Raw genomic sequence first — 20,275 nt, forward strand, 5'->3', positions numbered from 1 at the left:
CATCTCATTCCTCATAGTGAGAATCTGGGATCTTGTACATATGGGCACTCCCTGAAGTTCATATTGCATTTAAACTTTCTCACCTTGTTCATGGCATTCTATAAATGTTCTACAGAGGACCTCCCCCAGGCTTTGTCCAGAGTTCTCTTCTTCTCTAAGCTGTCTTATCAGCTCCCATGGATTTCATTCATTATTATTTCTACACAAATTATTCCAAAATTTTATTCCCTAATCTGTCTCTTAAATTTCATGCTTGTGAAATTGTGTCACCTATTGCCTGCTGCACATCTCCACCTGTTTGTTCTATCAACCTCTCAAACCCAACATGTCAAAACTTTCCTATTTCTTTTGAGAACATCCCAATCACTGGTAATTCTACTAAAATCTCTGGAGCCCCAATTATCCATAGGCTGGAGTTTTTATGCTTCATAAAAGGGCAAAGAAGCCAAACCAATAATTAACACTCAGGTTTCCTGGACCAAACAAATGCCAAGGGAAGCCTCCCTTTCCCCTTAATGAGAAATTATCTCAATTGAAATAAAAGTCCTACCCCCACTCAAACCTGTAACTTTGAATCATTCTCCACTCATTTCTCTTCCTCACCTCCTGAATTCCATAAAGTGCCCTGTGCTGGCTGGACCTTAAATATAATACCACTCACTCTGGTCCCATCTACAAAGGCTGGAAGAACAGGTGGGGATAATCTGGTCATTGCCATCTTCTGGTCATTTGCTTTGCTGTAATATTTCCAACCAGACTGGAGGAAAAGGTGGAGAGACCAAGAATTTGTTCATCGGTTCTTACCCTGACCATGTTATTTCTCTACTCTAGTGACTCCCTATCATCATTAAGATAAAATAGAAGCTCTTCCACCTGCATTTCTACCATTTAACTTTCCAACTTTATATCTCTGTTTTTTGTATCCTAGAGTTCAGCCAAACTAATCTGCCAGCTTTTTACACCAAACTCAATATTCCACCTCCATTCTCCAAGCCCTTGTTTAAACTGTCCGCAGTGTCTTAAATGCACCGCAACCTCATCCCTACCATTAAGCTAGCTCCTCTATGCAAAGCCTTCTGTGACACCCCTAATTGTTACTGTGGTACTGGAGTGGATTTACCTCTTTTCCTCAGGTTGCTTTTTATCTCTTTGGATACCCCTCCTTTACACCCCAGCAAAATGCAACTCCATAGTAGAGGTTGCTACATTTTAGACTTTTTAACCTGTGTTTTCTACAAAGTATACATATATAAATACATCTTGAATTGACTAAATGTTTACAGAACGAATATGTGGGATATTACATAGGCAGTCAGGTTTCCACTTATCAGTCATTGCTTAGTGCTCAACCCTCCCTTAACAAACATGAGGTTTATTGTCTTATTTCACATGATTCTACATCTCCCCATTCCTCATTCAAACAAATGCAAGATAATAATCTTATTTCCTTCTCAACAGATTGAAAATTCTGCAAATCTCTTCTGTTTTTGGTAAGTAAATTGAGACTTCTCCAAATCTTAAATTGCTAGGATCACTAGTCCACATTGTGCACATTGTACAACTTGGGACACCACAAGGATATTTTTTAAATGTTTTTTTTTTCCTTTTGTCTTCTAAGTCTCTCTAAAGTTCCATAACCTTTGGCTTTATTTTGATTTAAATAGTTGTAGTAAAGGTGTTATTGACTTTGCTTTGTATTATTACTTCATCAAGTACCTCCTTAAGAAATAATGCCTCTTCTTTTTAAACTTGAAACTCAGAGATATTTTTTCCCCAGTTGAGGATACTGTTCTGAATTTTGTTTTTTGTATCACATTAGACTTTTCTTTGTGATCCAATGAACTGCTTAAAAATTCTCTATTGAAAATTGCCCATCCAGGGTAATAGAGAATTTAGTTCTCATCATTCCAAATATTTATTTATATCAAACAATATATGGTAGAGACAAAACCCAAGGGGAAAAAAGAAACAAAAACAAAGAAAACCTTTTTTACCTGTTATGTTTTTGGTCAGACAGCCAGAATTAATACAGTCTTCTTGAGTTTTTGTATGTATGGGCTCGATGCCTCTAATTCCATTAGCAAGAGATGACTGGATGTCAATCACCACATCTTCCAGGTTCTCAGTAGGGCAACTCAGACTGATTGATTGTGCTGGCATCAGAGCACAAATCATTGCAAAAGCATAAGTCAGGCCCAACTTTACTCTGAAGGACATTTATGATTTTAACAAGGGCTCAGTTTTCAAAATTCAAAAGTGATTCTCTCTATTTCTTTTATTGCTTCAGAAGTAATTTCCATGCAATAGAACTCATCAAACTCTGTTGTTCTGGAATAAATGTAAAAAAAAAGAATAAGAAAGGGCTTCCTTCAGCTTATATAGCTAAGAAAAATTCCATTTAATTAAGACCTGATAAAATTATCAGTTTATTAGTGGTCATAATAATATATGATACAGAAAGTATATAAATATAGAATATAAAACACACAAAATAGTAAGTTCATCTATTTTGATTATTAGCTGGTGAGAAATGTATTTGAAACAAAAAACTAATCATAAAACCTAACAGAGGTTTACCACAAGAAGATGATATTATTCTTGTTTTAGATCTAGCATTTCATCATTGTAAAGTAGAAGGGTCCAACCCTTGGCTGAGGCTGCATGCCTCTACAAAACTCTCAAGTGCTGTCCTAATCAGATTAAAACATAGTTGAGAAATGTTTAACAAAATAAATTCAAGATATAATATAATAATGTTAATTTGTAATTTTCTAAGTCAATATGGAGTAACAGGGATCCATTTCTTATTTGAGTTTGACCCTACTGACATGCAAACCCCCTCTTCTTCTGGTTTCATGTATATTTGGAATCAGTAAAAATCACAAATTAAGAAAGAAGAAAGGGGTGGATTACCTTCAAAAAATTGGAAATTTAATGACCCCAAGATTCTCCTGGAAATTCAGGTTTGTCTTTTTTTTTATGTTGTCAGTTACATGTAGAAACAAATTTTGACATTTTCGATTTCAGATTTTCTCCCTCCATCCCTTCTTCTTCTCCCCAATGTGGTAATGGTAAATAGTCCGATATACATGATACCAGTGCTTTCATGCAATATATATTTCCATCTTGTTCATGCCTTGACAGAACACACATATCACACATATAATAAAAAATACACAAAAAAATAAAATGGAAGATGGTATGTTTTGATCTGTAGTCAGACTCCAACAGTTTCTTTTTTAGCTGGGGATAGCATTTTTTTTTTTGACATGGCTCCCTTGTGGATAAAATGGAAACATGTTTTGCTGATAATAATTTAGTCTTTCACATATGGTCATTGTACAATATATTTCTATTTGTCTATATATTGTTTTCCTGGTTCTGCTCATTTCACTTTGCATCAGCTCACATAAGTCTTTCCAGGTTTTTCTGAACTGATCCTCTCCATCATTTCTTATGGCACTATAGTGTTCCAATACAACCACATACCACATCTTGTTCAGCCATTTCCCAATTGAGGGATATCCTCCCAGGTTCTAAGCTTTGACCCTATAAAAAGAGCAGCTAACAATATTTTGGTACAGGTAGATCCTTCTCCCTTATCTCTGATCTCTTTGGGATACAGACTAGTAGTGGTATTGCTGAGTCAAAAGGTATACATAATTTTATAGCTCTTCGAATATGGTTCCATTTGGTTATATCAATTCTCAGTTCTGTCAACAGTGTATTAGTGTCCCAATTTTCCCACATTCCCTCTAACCATTTTCAGTCATGTCTCAGAGTTCTTTGATTTAGAGCATTTTTTCACATGACTACAGATCATTTAATTTTTTTTACTATGAGAATGCTCTCTTCATATCCTTTGACCATTTTTTCCACTGAAATGTGGAATATTCTGTATTCTTTGAAATTTGAGTCAGTTCTCTATATATTTGAGATATTAGGCCTTTCTCAAAGAAACCTGCTATAAAATCCCTCCCCCAATTTGTTGTTCCCTTCTAATCTTGATTGTATTGGTTTTGTACATATAATTAATTTATTGTAATCAAAATTATCCATTTCATTTTTTGTAATGCTCTCTATGTTGTATTGAAATCATAAATTCTTCCCATCTCCACAATTCTAAAAGGTAAACTTTTTCATCTTCCCCTAATATGTTTATGGTGTCACCTTTGATTTCTAGATAAAATATCCATTTTGACTTTATCCTGATATATGGTATGAGATGTTGGTCTATAAGGTCCATCTTTTGAATATCAACATTCTACCAGTGTTTCTTCATGGCTTCAAGGCTATGAAACAATGAATTCAAGATAGGACATTAATATCACATAGAGGGCAATTCAATGGTGGGAATGAGCAGGATGCAACATATGATTATTAAGAGAACTTTTGGTTACTATGGTAACAGAGGAGCCCAGCCACATGTACTCCAACAAAGGGCACCAGAAATATCAATGATCAAAAAGACTAGGAAGAAAAAAAAGTAAACCCCTCTATCCAGTCCAGGACCCTCACAAGATGACCAAAGGTTGCATAAAAGAGGCAGAAGACAGTTTTGGTAAGTGTCAGGAAACCTGCAGGCACTCTATGTAAGAAACTTTCAGGGGATCAGAATCTATCTAGCCCAATCTCACAGGGCCTGAAATGTCCTGATCCTGGCACTACTCCAAGAGAGAAGGAAGTCAGTGGGAGCTCCAGTAACTAGAGCTTAAAACTAATGAGGCCTCAGTCCTAGGAAGTTGGAGATGCAGGGTGAGGCAGATCCAGGCTTTACACGTCACTGCCCTAGGAGTTAGAGCCTCAGCCTTAGGAGTATTTTAGGAGAAAATGCCAACTTAACTAGGCATACTGTCCAGGGCCTCATAGGAGGTCTGAGATCAACATCCAAGTAGGACTTGTTGAGGATGAAAACAACTTCCAATTGGAAATTATGCAAGGAGAAGGATATAGAGAAGGGCTTGGGTCAAATATCTGTATTGAGCTGTCAAAAGACAGGAATTGCAACAGATAGCCAGATCTGATCACAGTCACCTCCTCTGGAATTATGGTAGCGTAGCATCAGAGACAACCAGACTATAGAGGGGACAGAACCAGAAAGGGCTTGCCCTCAACAAGAGAGCGAAGGCAGAGGGAGGGAGGGAGGGAAGAGTCACAGGAAAACAAACTTCAACTTCAAAGGGAGGATTAAAATTAGAAAAGGTACAAGAGTCTTTCACAATAGTTTTGACTAAGAAGAAAGGAAGGTCAGAGGAGTAGGAGCAGACCACTTCAATCAGAGATCACTAGTGTCCATTGCATTCCTCTTCTTTTACCACCTTCTTCATTGTAAAGAATGGAGTGAGAAACAAAGAGAGTAAAGTAAAAGAGAATGCGATGGCAGCAAATATTCGTAATAAGTAGTTATAAATGTGAACTTGAATGAGATGAACACACCCATAAAACTGAGGGAAAGAGAATGGATTAGAAAACTGACTCCACTGAGATGTTGTTAGTAAGACATATACAGGAAATATAAAGATTCATACAATTAAAATGAGGGACAGAATTTATGCCTTAGGCAAATTCGAAAGAGCAGATGTGACCATCATGATCTCAGACAAAGTAGTAGTAAAAAGCTGCTAAGGTTTTTTTTTTTTTAAAGATTAGCCAGAAAACTACATTATACATGAAGGCACCATAGATAATGAAATAATATAAATAAATACTTTACACACACAGAAGGAAGCCAGGTAGGTGGCTCACTGGATAAAGTGATGGCATCAGAAAGTCAGAAAGATCTGCATTCAAACTTGGCTGGCCTCAGACACTAGCTGTATGACCCTGGGCAAGTCACCTAACCTCTGTTTACCTTAAGCCACTGGAGAAGAAAATGGCAAACCATTCTAACATCTTTGTCAAGAATATCCTATATGAGGTCACAACAACTCTGACACAGCTGGACAACTGAACAACAATGATACCATATGTGCACTGAATGGCACAACATCTGAACACTTAAAGGAAAATAATTAATTACATTACCGGGAGAAATAGACAGCAAAACTAAAATAGTTGGCTATCTCAGTATGCCTTAACAAATCTAACAAAAAGATAAACATGAAAGGAATTAAGAACTTGAATAGAATTTCAGAAAAAAATAGATTTGGTAAATAGATCTCTAGTGATTATGGAATTAAAAACAAAGTAATATGAACACACACATACATGTTCTATATGACACATTTAAAAAACTAACCTTGGGCATAAAAACCTCATAAATAGATGCAGAAAAACAAAGATATTGAATAAATCATTTACTGTAAAAATGGAGATTTGAACCCCAAACTTCAATCCTCAGAAGTCCTTGGCACTTCCCAGAATGCCCTATAATCTCACCTGAGACCTCACCTGAGTGCGAGATCAGAATTTGTATTTAAACCAACTGTACTGCCTACTTGGTCTCTCTCTCTCTCTTCTTCTGCTTCTAAGCACACACAGGTGAGATGTAAGAGGCTATGAATGGGCTATGTGCCCTAGGCATGTGCTTTCTTATTTTATATTTTCTTTATGCTTGATTTCTAATAATCTTTAATAAACCTCTAAAAATATAATACTTTTAGTAGAGAAATTAATTTAATTTTTACATTACTGACCAAAATGAAAATAATAATAAAGGGCACTTGGAGAAAAGATTAAAATGTGATGGTAGGTCAAATAATATATCATAAGAAAAATTAATAATTTCATCCAAGAAATTATCAACATACTAAAACTTTTGAGATGCAACCAAAGAATTCCTTAAGGAGAAAATCCATCTCATCAATGAATTGGGTTTGTAACTTTAAAAACTAAACAAATCAACAAATTAAGAAGCTCAATTAAATATAAAACTATAAATTCTGAAACTATAAGAAGAGATAAAATTAAGAAAGTGAAAATATTGAATTAGCAAATCAAACTAGAAGCTACTAAGCTTCAATAAATTGCTAGCTGATTTAGTTTTAAAAAGAAGAAAACCAAGTTACCAGTTTAAAAATAAAAAAATGACAAGTGAAAAGGAAAGAAAGAAAATTATTAGAAATTATTTTGTAATAATATACTAATAAAGCTAATAATGCAAAAGAATGAATATTTTTTTAAATGTAAAATACCTAGATTTATAAAACAAAAGAGAAAGAATTTAAATAACCCAACCTCAAAAAAGAAATTGAATATACCACAAAGGAATTCCCAAAGGGGGGAGGGCAGGGGAAATATCTTTGTCACATCCACATCCAAAATAAGAACTATTGCATTCAGAATGCAGATTAAAGCATACTATTTTTTTTTACTTTAGTTCATTTGGATTTTTATTTCGGGGATTTGGCTTTATATGATTATTCTCTTACAAAGATGAACAATATGGAAATATGTATAATGTAAAACAAATTGTTTACCATCTCCAGGAAGGGGGTGGGAAGTGAAGGATGGAGACAATTTGGATCACATGTCTTCAGAAAACTTATGTGGAAAATTGTTATTACATGTAATTGGTAAATATATATATACATATATGTATATATATATATATATATTTTTTTTTTTTAAGAGAGGGAGAACTTCCAGTGGGAAAACTTCCTTTACCCTTATAAACTGGCAACTTGCTATAACTTCTGTAAGGGAAGTAGCCTGGGGGCACTGAGAGATAAGTATGTTATTCTATGATTGGGTAGCTTGAATGCATATCTTTTTGACTGCCAAGGTTGACTTTCTATTCTTTATGCTATACTGCCTCTCATAATACATAGTAACATCTCACTAATACTTAAACCAAACAAAGACACTGCAGAAAGGCATTAGAAAAGATATTTATTTACTCTGATTTTGGGGAGCTCTTCTTTCTGGTGTCTACTACCACCTCACCAGAGGAGAGAGAAGATTAGAATATCTGTCTTTATTCAAGTGCTAAAAAGCATACTACTTGGCATATAGCAAGTGCTATATAAGAGAGATGATGATGATGACGATGATGACGATGATGATGATGATGATTGCATTCTAGAGATGAGGAGGTAAAGTTTTCATTTTGGCCATTCTCCTTTATCAAGACTATGCTACATATTCCTTGTGCTAACTTATAACAGGAGATGGATTTTCTCCTTAAGGAATTCTTTGGTTGCATCTCAAAAGTTTTAGTATGTTGATAATTTCTTGGAGGAAATTATTAATTTTTCTTATGATATAAGAATATTATATTAACTTATTCCCCTCTTTCTAACAGGGGTCTGAACCTTTTTTTTGTCTCCTTTCTTTCCTTTTTGCCAGTGATAATACTTGGTTATTATTTTATCATAAAGCAAGCATTAGTGAACTAAGAGGTAGGAACTGACCTGAAGAAAGCTTTGGGGTAGGGGAAAAATCACCAGTTTTGGGTGCCCCAAGCTCTGATTTCTATGTCCTCTTCACAGATCATAGAGTTTCTCTTGGAATGGGACCTTAGAGATCCATTTTCCATTTCAGGAAATTGAAACCTTAAGAGGTTAGGTAACTAGTCCAAGGTCATATAGGCAACAGAATAAGGATTCAAATCAGATTGATAATCTGACTACCATAGTGTCTTCCTTAATATCTTCCTCTTTGATATCTCCATCAGAATTATAGTCACAAAAGGTCTAAGAATCTTTATTTATACCTTAGAATAGGTTAGTTATTTTTTCTTCCAAATAATCTTCGCCTTTTACTAGCAGGTTAAAACTCAAGCCAAAAGTCACATAACCCCCATTGCCTAGCCCTTAACACTCTTCTTTCTTGGAACCATTACACAGTTTTGATTCTAAGAGGGAAGGTAGGTGTCTAAAAAAAAATCAAGCCAAAAGGAAGGTTGTAGTAGTTCATAGATATTGGTGTATTTGTTCTCTTTCCCATTGGATTGTAAACGGGATCTTGTGCAAAATGTGCTTAATAAATGTTTGGCTATTTAAGTTTGAATGCATTATGCACTACAATATAATAGGGTGTGAGATGTATGACTGGACCCACAGTATAAGAATTCATGGTATATAAAAATGTTTTTAATAAGCATTTTATAGACAATAACCCAGTTATTAGCTTCTATATGTATAGAGTAGGCTAAAAATTAGATAAGGAAAAAAAAACATGGTTATTAAAATTTTCCTGTTAACCTCAGGCCCTCATTTAGCCTTTTTACTCTTTGATGACAAGGCACCAAGAGGAGCCAGAAAGTCTCTTTATGTATCTCCTTGTATAGCTTATTGGGGAAAAGACAGGCACCAATGAAACACTATAATGTTTAAGAAAAATCCCTGAAGGAAGGAAGCGGAATGCAAAATGGAGTGAATTTAGAGGAACCGGGTTTAAATCCTAGGCAAATGTCATACTCAATTCTTCATTCTCTCTCATATTCTTCCCCCACTTTCCCATATCAAATCTGTTGCCAAGTATGGTTGAATTTTTTTTCATAACATCTCTTCTGAATGTATCCTCTGTCTCTAGGTCCATATGTATGGGACTCCCCTTATTGATAGAAATGAATGCCCTGCCCTGTATGTGTGGGAGGGGGGGGGGGGCAGGGAGAGTAGAGTTGATGAGAGGCAAAGAACTTCAGCTTTTACTAGTCCCTCTTTAGGACTCTTCAAGTAGCCAGGCCCTTTGGCGACTGGTCAAGCTTCAAGCCTTCTTTGAGAGTCCAGTCACTTCAGGCATTTCTGGTCTTAAAAGAGTAGATGGAAGAAACCAACCCCACTTCAGGTTGCTTAAGGAAAAGAACTCTGGGAAGATGTAAAAGGAGGTAGCAGTCTCCATTATATCCTTATTCCCAGCTTGCTACACTAGAGACTTTAGGGAATTTTCCCCTTGAGGAAGAACCATTATTCTTTCTCTTGACTGAGTTGAGTTATCTTGTTCCCAGTGGAAGAATTCCTTTACTCATCACCTGGTATATATTCTCCTACGTACACTGTCTCTGATTTTGTTTTACTACAATTTGTATAAATGGGCTTCTATGCTATTCACTGTGAATGTTCATTATGGAACTAGTATTAGGTAGGAAAAGGACCAAACTTTGGATATAGAGCTTGGGGCCCTTCTTCTCCCCAAAATGACAACATGATCAGAAGGCAGATAGGACCTGATTATATTCCCTAGAAAAACAATATTTAAGGGAGTAAATAGATATAATTTTTGTCTGGTATTCACTTCGCTCTGAGGAGTGTGGAATGACCTTCAGTCTCAGCCTCCTGCTTCCCTTCCTGGAAAGAATGAAAGTTTCCTTTGGAGAAAGGCAGTGGAAGAAGAGGCTAGAGATGCCTATTTTTCCTCCCTTCTAGCCACACTATGGGCCTTACTCTTTTTATAAGTGGGTCCATTTTCTTTGCTAGATGTATGTCTCCTTCTGTCCTCTGATGTATGTCCTTCTGTCCTGGGGCAGGCCCTCATCATCTCATGCCTAGACTACTGCAATAGCCTGTTGGTTGGTCTCCGGCATTGCCTCTCTACACATTAATCATTCTTCCTCTTAGCTGTCAAACTGATCTTCCTAAAGCATGAGTCTCACCATGTTACCCTTCCCTCTATCAGTAAATTCCAGTGCTTCTCCATTACCCATAGAGTAAAATATAAAAGTGGCATTTGAAGTCCTTCACAGGCTGACAGTCTCCTACCTTTGCAGTCTCCTTAGATCTTATTCCTCCCATCCAACCATGCTGATCAGTTCAGGGACACTGGCCTCTTTGTTGGATCTCAAACAAGTCATCCTATTTCCAGACTCCATCCAATTTTCATGATTATCCCCATACCTGGAATTCTTTCTCTCCTCTCCATCTTCTCACTTCTTTAAAGCCCACCTTCTACAAGAAACATATCCTATCCCCCTTAATTCTTCTACCTTCCTTCTCCTGACTTAGCTCCAGTCTATCCTAGGTGTATTTTAATTGGCTATCTTTATTTGCATGTTGCTTCCCCCATGAGACTGGGGGGCTCCTTGAGAGTAGGAACTCTCTTTTACTTTTCTTTACATCCCCATTGCATAGCACAGAGACTAGCACACAGCAGGTGCTTAATAAATGCACATTGACAGGCTGCAACCTGTATGACCTTAAGAAGGTCACAACCATTCTATTCTGGACATTGGATCAGGTGTCTCTTCCAGATAATAGGGTTTGACCCCTGATCCTGGCCCTCCTCCTGCTGCTCCTGAAGTTGCTCACTGGAGTAGCCTGCAGATCCCAGCATCTCAGAATTGGAAGGACATCAGAGACTTTCTAGTACAAATCAAGATTGGAGCCAGAATCCTCCCTACAACATCCCCAACAAGTGATCTCCAACTTCTGCTGGCAGCCTGCCAGTGATTGGGAATTCACATCTTCCAAGCCTCTATCTGACATTTAATTTTTAGAAGTTTTTTTTTTTCCTTACATGGAGCAGGAATCAACCTTTGAACAACTTCCACTCCCAGTTCTGCCCTCTGGGGGCAAACAGACCCCATCTAGAACAAACTCGCAATCTGCCCCTCCACACAAGCACTTACAACACCTTCATCTGACCCCACATGAAAACTTGAGAATATCAATAATTAACAGAGGGGGGTGGTAGATCCCCTGGAAATGAGAGTACCTGTTCTAGGAAGGAAGTATAAGAGGAGAGCGGTTCTTCTTTCACAGATCCCAGGGGTGTCATGGGGAATTGGAAGGTAGGGTGGGGGCAGGCGCGGTTTTATAAAGCGGAGGAATGGAAACGCGATTACCTTTGCTCAAGGATTCCAGAGAAAAGGCTGGTGCTGCCCGCAGTCCGGGGCAGGAAGAACTTAGTTGCAGGGATACCCACGGTCACTGAGAAGAGTGGCAAAGTCCCCAAAGCATTTCCCTGCGGAAGATTGTCTGCAAAGTCTGGGGTCAGTGGGGTGAGAAGAGGGTGGGGGGTCCTGTATCCTACGTAATTGCTCTGGGAGGATTCTGCGGTTAGTAAGTTCCTGCTTCCGTCACAACCGTCGAAAGTTTGCATGGGGGAAGGGCGAAAACTGGAAGATTAGCCCTGCAACCCGGAGCTGCTTCTCTGCAAAATCTAGCCCCCTCCTACCTACCCGCCCCGAAGCTGACTCTAGAACTTGGTCCGGCAGCCTGAACTCAGCCCTTAGAGTCCTCGCGAAAAGGGTCACTTGCCTTACATCTGTTACTCGGGAGCCCGGAGAAGATGGGGAGATGTTGGGCGAGAGCCAAGACAGATGTTTAGGTACCACCACCGCCCCCCCGCCCCCTCCCGGAGACTGCGGGCTGTTAATCACCGTCCTGGAATCATGGAGGCAGAAAGGTGGTATTCAGAGAATGGGCGGGATGTCGGATTTCCCTTTTGTTCAGCCTCAGGCTCCTGCGACAGCAAGTGTAATTTCCCTTCTGTCCCTTTCACCTCCCAGCTGGTGCTGAAGGTTTGAGTTCCAGTGATTTCCAGCCAATCTGGAAGCAATGAAAAGTCTTTTTTTTTTTTAATGTGATTATATAATTCCACTCCTCCAGTTTCCCTCTCCCAATCATGGATTTAGGATTTAGAGATGGAAGAGATTTTAGAAATCTTGTACTCCAACTATTTCATTTTAAAAAATTAGTTTTATTTATTTATTTGTTTTTACATCATCCTTATTTCTGAATATCTCTCTCCAATTCTGCTCAGCCAACCTATCCTTTGTAACAGAGAACAAAACAGGGAGGAAAAGCAGTTTAGCAAAACTAAACAACGCATCAAACCACTGACAGTATATACAATGCTCCACACTCATTCATATGCCCCCAAAGGACCAGAATTCTCTCTGCCCTTCTTCACAGACAGGAGGTGGCACTGCAATTAAAATAAAGATCCTGAATGTTGGAAACATCTGGAGAGTAAATCCCAGGTCTGGGCAATTGCAGAGATAGAAGGCAGAATGCTCAGTTGGAGGAGAGGCTAGTTCACCTGGAACTTTGCTAGCAGGTTACTTACCGAAGGACTCAGCAAAGATCTCATCATGACTATGAGTGGCATAACTAAATATTGAATGTGGAAGGCTTGGAGCAATGACAAGATTTTTCTGGAGATCTCTTGGAAAGGATGTTTTCCAACTTGGTTCACCATAGCTCTTACTCTTAGACTCCTTTTTTTAATTTCTTAGGAACTTGATTTATTATTCATCTGCTGCTTACTTCTCTACCTTATAGCAAACACATTTCCATTACTTATTTCTAACCCAATTCTGTATTATTGGCTGGACACATAAGAGGGGTAGCTAGGTAGAGATGGATAGAACATCAGGCTTGGAGTAAGGAAGACTTATCTTCTGGATTCAGACCCTTACTTTGTGACTCTGGGCAAGTCATTTACCTCTGTTTGTCTCAGTTCCTTGTGTATAAAATGAGGAGGAGAAGGAAATGACAAACTAAGTTGTTTTTTTTTTTGTCAAGAAAACCACAAATGGGGGTCACAAAGAAGACAAATGTGACTGAAACCACTGAACAACAAAAAGATGTGTAAAAGCAAATTATTTTTAGTCCCCTACTCCTATTCTCTCATCCCCTTCCTTATTAATCCGTCTGCAAAATATCTTAGTCCAATCCACTCCTCCTACCATAGCCTGGAAACCCTGTTGCATAGTAAACAAAGTCCTTAACCTCTTTTTCTCATAGTTCTTTCATCTACTAGCTTTCAATAAGACCCATTTCCCACCTGATGAAACTGCATCATCAATAGGTATACTCTTCAGCACTCACATTCCCCTGACATACTGGTTCTGGAGAGGGAATGGGAATATTGTTACTTCCTGCCACATTCCCTTTATCCCAATCACTTTGCTTACATTCTAACAAGAAAGACAATGAATACCTATATAATTATCTATAGAATAAATGTGAAAAGAAAAAAATCACAAATAAATACAAAATAGTTACCAGGGAATTTGGAAGAGAGAATATTAGATCTCCTGCTGTAAAGTTCATCTAATTAAAAATTTTCTTCCAATGCAGATCATCCTTTCCCCCAGTTCTCTTCTTTTTTCAACTTTAGTATTACTGTTGAGGGCATTCCAACCCTCCTGGTAACCAAGCTAGCAACCTCAGTGCCATCTTCACTCTTCCCTTTCACTTGCACATATTTGCCAATTCTTCTCTAGTTTACCTTCAAATTTCCCCTATTCATCTTCTCTCCTTTCATTCTGGTGTAGACCTGCATAATCCAAAGACTGTATTATTGCAAAAGGCTTCTGCTTGGTCTTCCTGCCTCAAATGTCTTCTCTATTCCACTCCATCTCTCCACTCAGTTGCCAAACTAATCTTACAAAGTGACAATGCCACCCTTCTTACTGTGCCTTTTTGATGGTTGCCCCCCCAACCCAGGAATGCTCTTCCTCTGCATCTCCACAGCCTGTTTTCCTTAATTCCCTTCAAGACAGTTCAAACCTTCCATTGCAAGAGCCCTTTCCTCTAAGTTTGCCATTTATACTATATCTGTACTATTTACACAGGTGTTTTTATGCTGTCTCTTCCATTAGAATGTGAACTCTTTGAGGGCAGAGTATTTATGTGGCTGTGCTCCCCCAGCATGTAGCAGAATGATTGTCACATAGTAGGTTCTTGATAAATGTTTATTGATTGAATCTTCAGTTAATACAGAAAGACATTTTAAAAAATTTAACAGATATTTATTTTCACCGAGAGAATTAAAAAACACACATATGTGGGGAGGGTTAGATAGACCCAACCTCTTTTCCCAAAGAGATTGGAGGAAGGTCCAGGCTTATAAAGTGTTTCAAGAAAAGGGAGAGGGGAAACTTTTAGGATTAGTTAATGTGAGAAATTTCTACCCAGCACAAGGAATATACTTTCAATCTTCTGGAATGTACATCAGGATGGGGCTCAGATCAGACAAAGGGAAACCATGGACTCTTCAGGAAACATTGAAAGGGCTATTTGCCCAATGGCCAAAAAAAGAAGAAAAAATTTAGTGGGACATAATTTTTGGTCCCAATTCATAGTGAGTTTCTTGACATAATGTCTAAAAAAATTAAGAAAAAGAACTCATAAAATACAGTAAAACAAAAGACCAAAGCAATACAAAAATGAATATCAACACAAACCAACATCAAATCTTTTAGCATTTAAGTAGCCCATTCTCAATATCCAGAAATTTTGGGTCTCAAATGTCCTATTTGACTGTATTATCTTAAGAAAACAAAACAAAACAAAAAAAAAACCTCTTCTCTTTGGCCATCTTAGGATAGGTTTCCTTTCTAATAGATTGCTTCTTTGGTTCCAACTTACTTGTAGAGATTTCATAGATGTTTCTACTGCATTCAAGAGATTTCATTTAGTTTTCTTCTCTTCTTTTTAATCATACTCATGTTAAAGTTGGTGGAGCAGAACAGAGAATCTCTGAGTCACCATGAGAATCCTCTCCAATCAATACAAATACAGGAGTGAAAGAACCAACAAGGAGACAGAGTAAAACAACTTTCAAGAAAAGAAAAACCCAAAAGGTAGGCAGAGAACATCTGGGGCACTGGGGTGAGAGGGGAGTAGAGTCATCAAGACTATAGCAAGGAGTGAAGAGCAAACCATACATCTCCACCCCACATCTGCTGTCTCAGGTTCTGAACCTAAGATCAAGCCAACATTCAGATCCTGAGATCCTGCAAGCCAACTCATACCCTTTGACATTTAAAACCTGTGGAGAAGTCCAGAGTCCCAGCCCAGGGCTGTCTGTGCAAAAATGGGCTGATCTCCAAATTGTGATCTCTGTGGTCCCAGAGAGAAGCCAGGAGTCCCAGTTTTAGCTTAGGATGAGGACATAGATCATACTTTGGAGTAGCTGATAGTACTAAGGGGAGCCCTGGATCTTTTTGCCTAAAGCTCAGGACAGAGTTCTAGGACAGGGCAATCAAGGGTGTGCCTAATTAGAACAAGCATACAGTAAGACCAAAAACTTACACCTAAGCCTCAGACTACAATTTAAGTAGTTCCTGACCTGATCAAGATGAAAGTAAGACCAAAAGCTTACAACTAAGTCCAAGGGAAGTCTTTGAGCTATCAGGATCTCAAGAGTTCATTGAATCATCAGGGGGAGGGAACTCTTAGAGCTCTCAACCCTTAGGCCATCACACCATCTTCAAAGAACTGAAACCAACAAAAATCTAGAAAATAAACTGAGAATAGCATTAAGGAAGGACTGAAGTTTAAGAGGGTACCTTCCAGAAAACAGAGCCTACCTATAATTATGTAGGAAAAATGAACAGATGACCAAAAAAGCACCTAATTCTAAAGAATTTTTATGGAGACAAAGAGCAAGGTACAGACAGAGAAGGGGACAGTGAAAGCAAAGCAAGCACATGCAAAGTCCAAAAGAAAAATATAGATTGGATAGATATCATAGAAACAATTACTGACTTCATTGAAGAGAATGACAATGAGGGCAACATATCAAAATCCATGGGATACAGCCAAAGCAGTACTCTGGAGAAAATGTATATCTCTGAATGTCTATATCAACAAAATTGAGAGGGAGGAGATCAATGAATTGGTCTTGCAACTTAAAAAATTAGAAAAAAACAACAAACTAAAAATCCACAGATAAAAACTAAATTGGAAATCCTAAAAGTTAAAGGAGAAATCAATAAAATTGAAAGTAAAAGAACTATTGAACTAATAAATAAGAACAGGAGTTTGTACTTTGAAAAAACAAACAAAATAGATAAAGTACTGGTAAATCTAATAAACTCATGTTAGAACTTACACTGCAAGGAACAACTCAAAAGAATATTAAACTTGGCATTAATGTGACAAAGGCTCTTTTACTTCATCCTCATGAGAATGGGTACTCACAAGCCAGTTTTACAGGTATTATAGACAGTAAGCAAGTATCAACATTTATTAAAATTTTTTTTAATTAAAATTTTTTATCAACTACATGTAATAACAAATGTCCACATAAATTTTCCCAAATTATAGGATTGAACTCGTGTCCCTCCTTCCCTTCCATTCCCCCTCCCAGTGTTAGCAGGTGATTTGCTCTGGGTTATATATGTATAATTGTGCAAAACATATTTCCATATTTTTCATTTTTGTAAAAGAGTAATCTTATAAAACTAAAACCACAAAACATAAACCGAAATAAATCATTGAAAAATTGTAGTTTTCATCTGCATTCCGACTCTAACAGTTCTTTCTCTGGACGTGGATAGCATTCTTTGTCATAAGTCCCTCAGAATTGTCTTGGATCGTTGTATTGCTGAGAGTAGCTAAGTCTTTCACAGTTGATCATCCCACAATATTGTTGTTACTGTGTGCAATGTTTTTCTGGTTCTGCAATTTCACTCTGCATCAGTTCATGAAGGTCTCAAAAGACATTTATTAAGCACCTACTATGTGTCATGCACTGTGCTAAGCACTGGGGACACAAAGAGAGGTAAAAGTCTCTGATTTCAAAGTACTCAATCTAACAAGGTAGAGAAAATTCAAGTAATTATGTACAAATATGCTACATACAATATAAACAGTAAATAATCAACAGAGAAAGCACTTAATAAATGATTGTTGTTGCTGATGGTGATTGGAGACACTTCTACTCCTGTCTCTGGACCTTTGTGTTCCCTCCTGACCTCAGTGAATTCTTCTTGTCCTTCAAGACCCAGCTCAAGCACTACTTTCTCCATGAATGAAGCCTTTCCTGACAACCTCAACAGCTAATATCCTCTCTCCTACATTTCCTTGTATCTAACTATTTTGTATTTATTTGTGTTTTTTCTCTTCATATTTAATCTATAGATAATCATGTGGGTATTTGTTGTCTTTCCTTTTAGAATGTAAGCTTCTTGCAAATAGAGATTGTTTCAAGATATATGCTTTTATCTCCAACATGTTACATAGTTCCTAGTACATAGTAGACATTTAATAAATGAGAATTATTAGAGTAAGTTATTGGAGAAAATCTGCCAAGATGTACTATTAGCAAAACTCAAATTTTCCAAATTGATGATGTTTAAAAAATTCATATAAGAGAAGCAAATGTCCATGAAAGAATGCCAACAATATTAGATCTTGTACTTGCATGAAGGAGAATATCTTGGGATAGGTACAGGTTGATCTCAAATATAAGTTCTCAACCTGAAGCATTTGAATCAAGGAGGCAAATAAAAAAAACAAAATAAAAAACAGCAACCTTTTGCTAAATGTAGAAATAAACACCCAACAAAGATACATAAACATACATCCAGCAAGAATATATAGGTTTGGATTTTCAGATCTCTCTCCTATCCAGATGAACCCAAGTCAATAACAACAATAAATTTTATGAAAAATAAAAATTGTCAAGTTCAAAGAGTTTTTAATATAAGATCTTCATCCCTACCATTGCCCTAAGTGGGTTTGTGCATTTAGCCTATCCCAGTTCAGGTATCCAAGACTCAGGAGTATACTTGTGTTTTAAATCACTAATTACATGTAGCCTAACCAGACTCTTGGGGCTCAAGACCAGAATATAGCAAATACAGTGAGCCAGACAGTGAGAAGTATGACATAAGACTGGAACAACAGATACAAGTCAGGTTGTGGAAGGCCTTAAAATATAAGCCGAGGAGTTTTTGTTGTTGTTGTTGTTTTAATCTTAGTATCAATAGGGAGTTCCTTAAGATTTTTGAGCAGGAAATGACTTGATTAATCCTGTTCCTAAAGAAGAATATTTTGGCAGGTTTGTGGAGTATGGAATGAAGAGAGGAGAGGAGAGACCGGTTTAGAAGTTACTACTGCATCTAGGTGAGAGGTGGTGTGGGCCTGATCTAGTATTCATATGTGGGGTTTTTTTTTCTTTATATTTATCTGTATGACTGAAAAGGAAGCAGAAGTAAGAATTGTGGAAATAGAACTGAAAGGGCAGAGCAACTGAATGAATATGTGGGTGAGAAAGATGGATTATATTGGAGCCATCAATAGAAATAAGTACATTTAGAGAGGGGACAGTATTAAGGAGAAAGATGATGAATTCTGAATATTGAGATGCTGATGAAACATCCATGTGAAAATGGAAAGCAGACAGTTGGAAGTGTGAACCTGGAGTTAAGAGAGAGATGAGATCTAGATATGTAGATTGGGGTATTATCTGCATAGGGATAATAAGTAAATCTCTAGAAGCAAGTTGAGAATCCTGAAAGAAAGAGGGTAAAAAGATAAAAGGACACAAGAAAGAGACTGATGTTCCCAAGCTACTTACTGTTCTACAAACCCATTTCTTTTTTAAAAACATATATATACATATTATATATATATATATATATATATATATATATATATTAGAATATGAGGATTACATGTGAAATCACAAATCTCTATTCAATATATTGGAGATGTTGAAGCGATCGGAAGTCTCTCCACCACATAGGACTTCCCCTGTCATGTCTACATGAAAGAGCTGGATCAGTTTGACAAATTTTGCTGGGCAACCGAGCTTGCTAAGGATCACCCACAATGCGTCCCTGTTCACTGTGTCTAATGCCTTTGTCAGGTCTATGAAGACAATGTATAGACTCAGGTTCTGCTACTTACTTGATTTATTTATTATTATAAGTTCAAGCTACTTACTGTTCTACAAACCCACATTCACCATGCCGCCGCCACCTTTGAAGATGAACGACGTCAACGTCTTGCCGCTGCGCGTGAACGCCGACACCAGGCCACAACTGCACCTCCTGTAACAACTGGCGTCCCATGCCCCACATGCCACAAACTCTGCGCCTCAGCCTTTGGACTCCAAAGCCACAGGAAGGTACACTGTAGATGAAACTGCACAAAGACAATAGTCATTCTCGGTCACCGAGAGACTACTACTAACTAACTATTCAATATAGCTTGCTTTTAAAAAATATGAATAAATTCAGCATTTCATGTTATTTTCAAAACTGACCTGTTTGTCTGTGCTTCTCTGAAATTTCTTCCATTCTTTTCTGTTTGGTTTTTGAAATGTTTTGGTGGTTCTTTTTTATTTTTGACACTAGGATGGTTAGATTCCTTCCCCTAAAGTCCTTCCTGGCCAATTAAAAAGGGTGGTGGTGGGGGACCCATTGAATCAAATAAGCATTGACAAACAAAATAAATCCATAAGGTGGCTATGTTTAAAAGTATATGGCTCATGAATAATATATAAATAGCGATAATATATGTATAACCAAGTAAAATTGCTTGTCAACTCTGGGAGGGGGGAGGGAAGAAAGGAGGGAGATAACAAGAATCATGTAACCATGGGGAAAAAAAATTAAGTATATGGCTTTTTTTTTAGAGATTGGATTGAATAC

At 37.4% G+C, this 20,275-nt stretch overlaps 1 protein-coding gene across 1 annotated transcript in view; it reads right to left on the reverse strand.

Moving 5' to 3' along the window:
- MANSC1 (MANSC domain containing 1) overlaps positions 1-12,425 on the reverse strand; it is a 33,542-nt gene extending 21,117 nt beyond the window's left edge. Inside the window, exons 1-2 of the mRNA XM_007503715.3 lie at positions 11,723-12,425; positions 1,995-2,328 (exon numbers count right to left, since the gene is read on the reverse strand). Coding sequence (XP_007503777.2) covers positions 1,995-2,217 — 223 coding nt within the window. The 5' untranslated portion in view covers positions 2,218-2,328; positions 11,723-12,425. The remainder of the gene's footprint in view (positions 1-1,994; positions 2,329-11,722) is intronic.
- Between the last annotated feature and the right edge of the window lie 7,850 nt (positions 12,426-20,275).

The sequence above is a fragment of the Monodelphis domestica genome, chromosome 5 (genome assembly GCF_027887165.1).
Source record: "Monodelphis domestica isolate mMonDom1 chromosome 5, mMonDom1.pri, whole genome shotgun sequence".
In the NCBI taxonomy this organism is placed as follows: Eukaryota; Metazoa; Chordata; class Mammalia; order Didelphimorphia; family Didelphidae; genus Monodelphis; species Monodelphis domestica.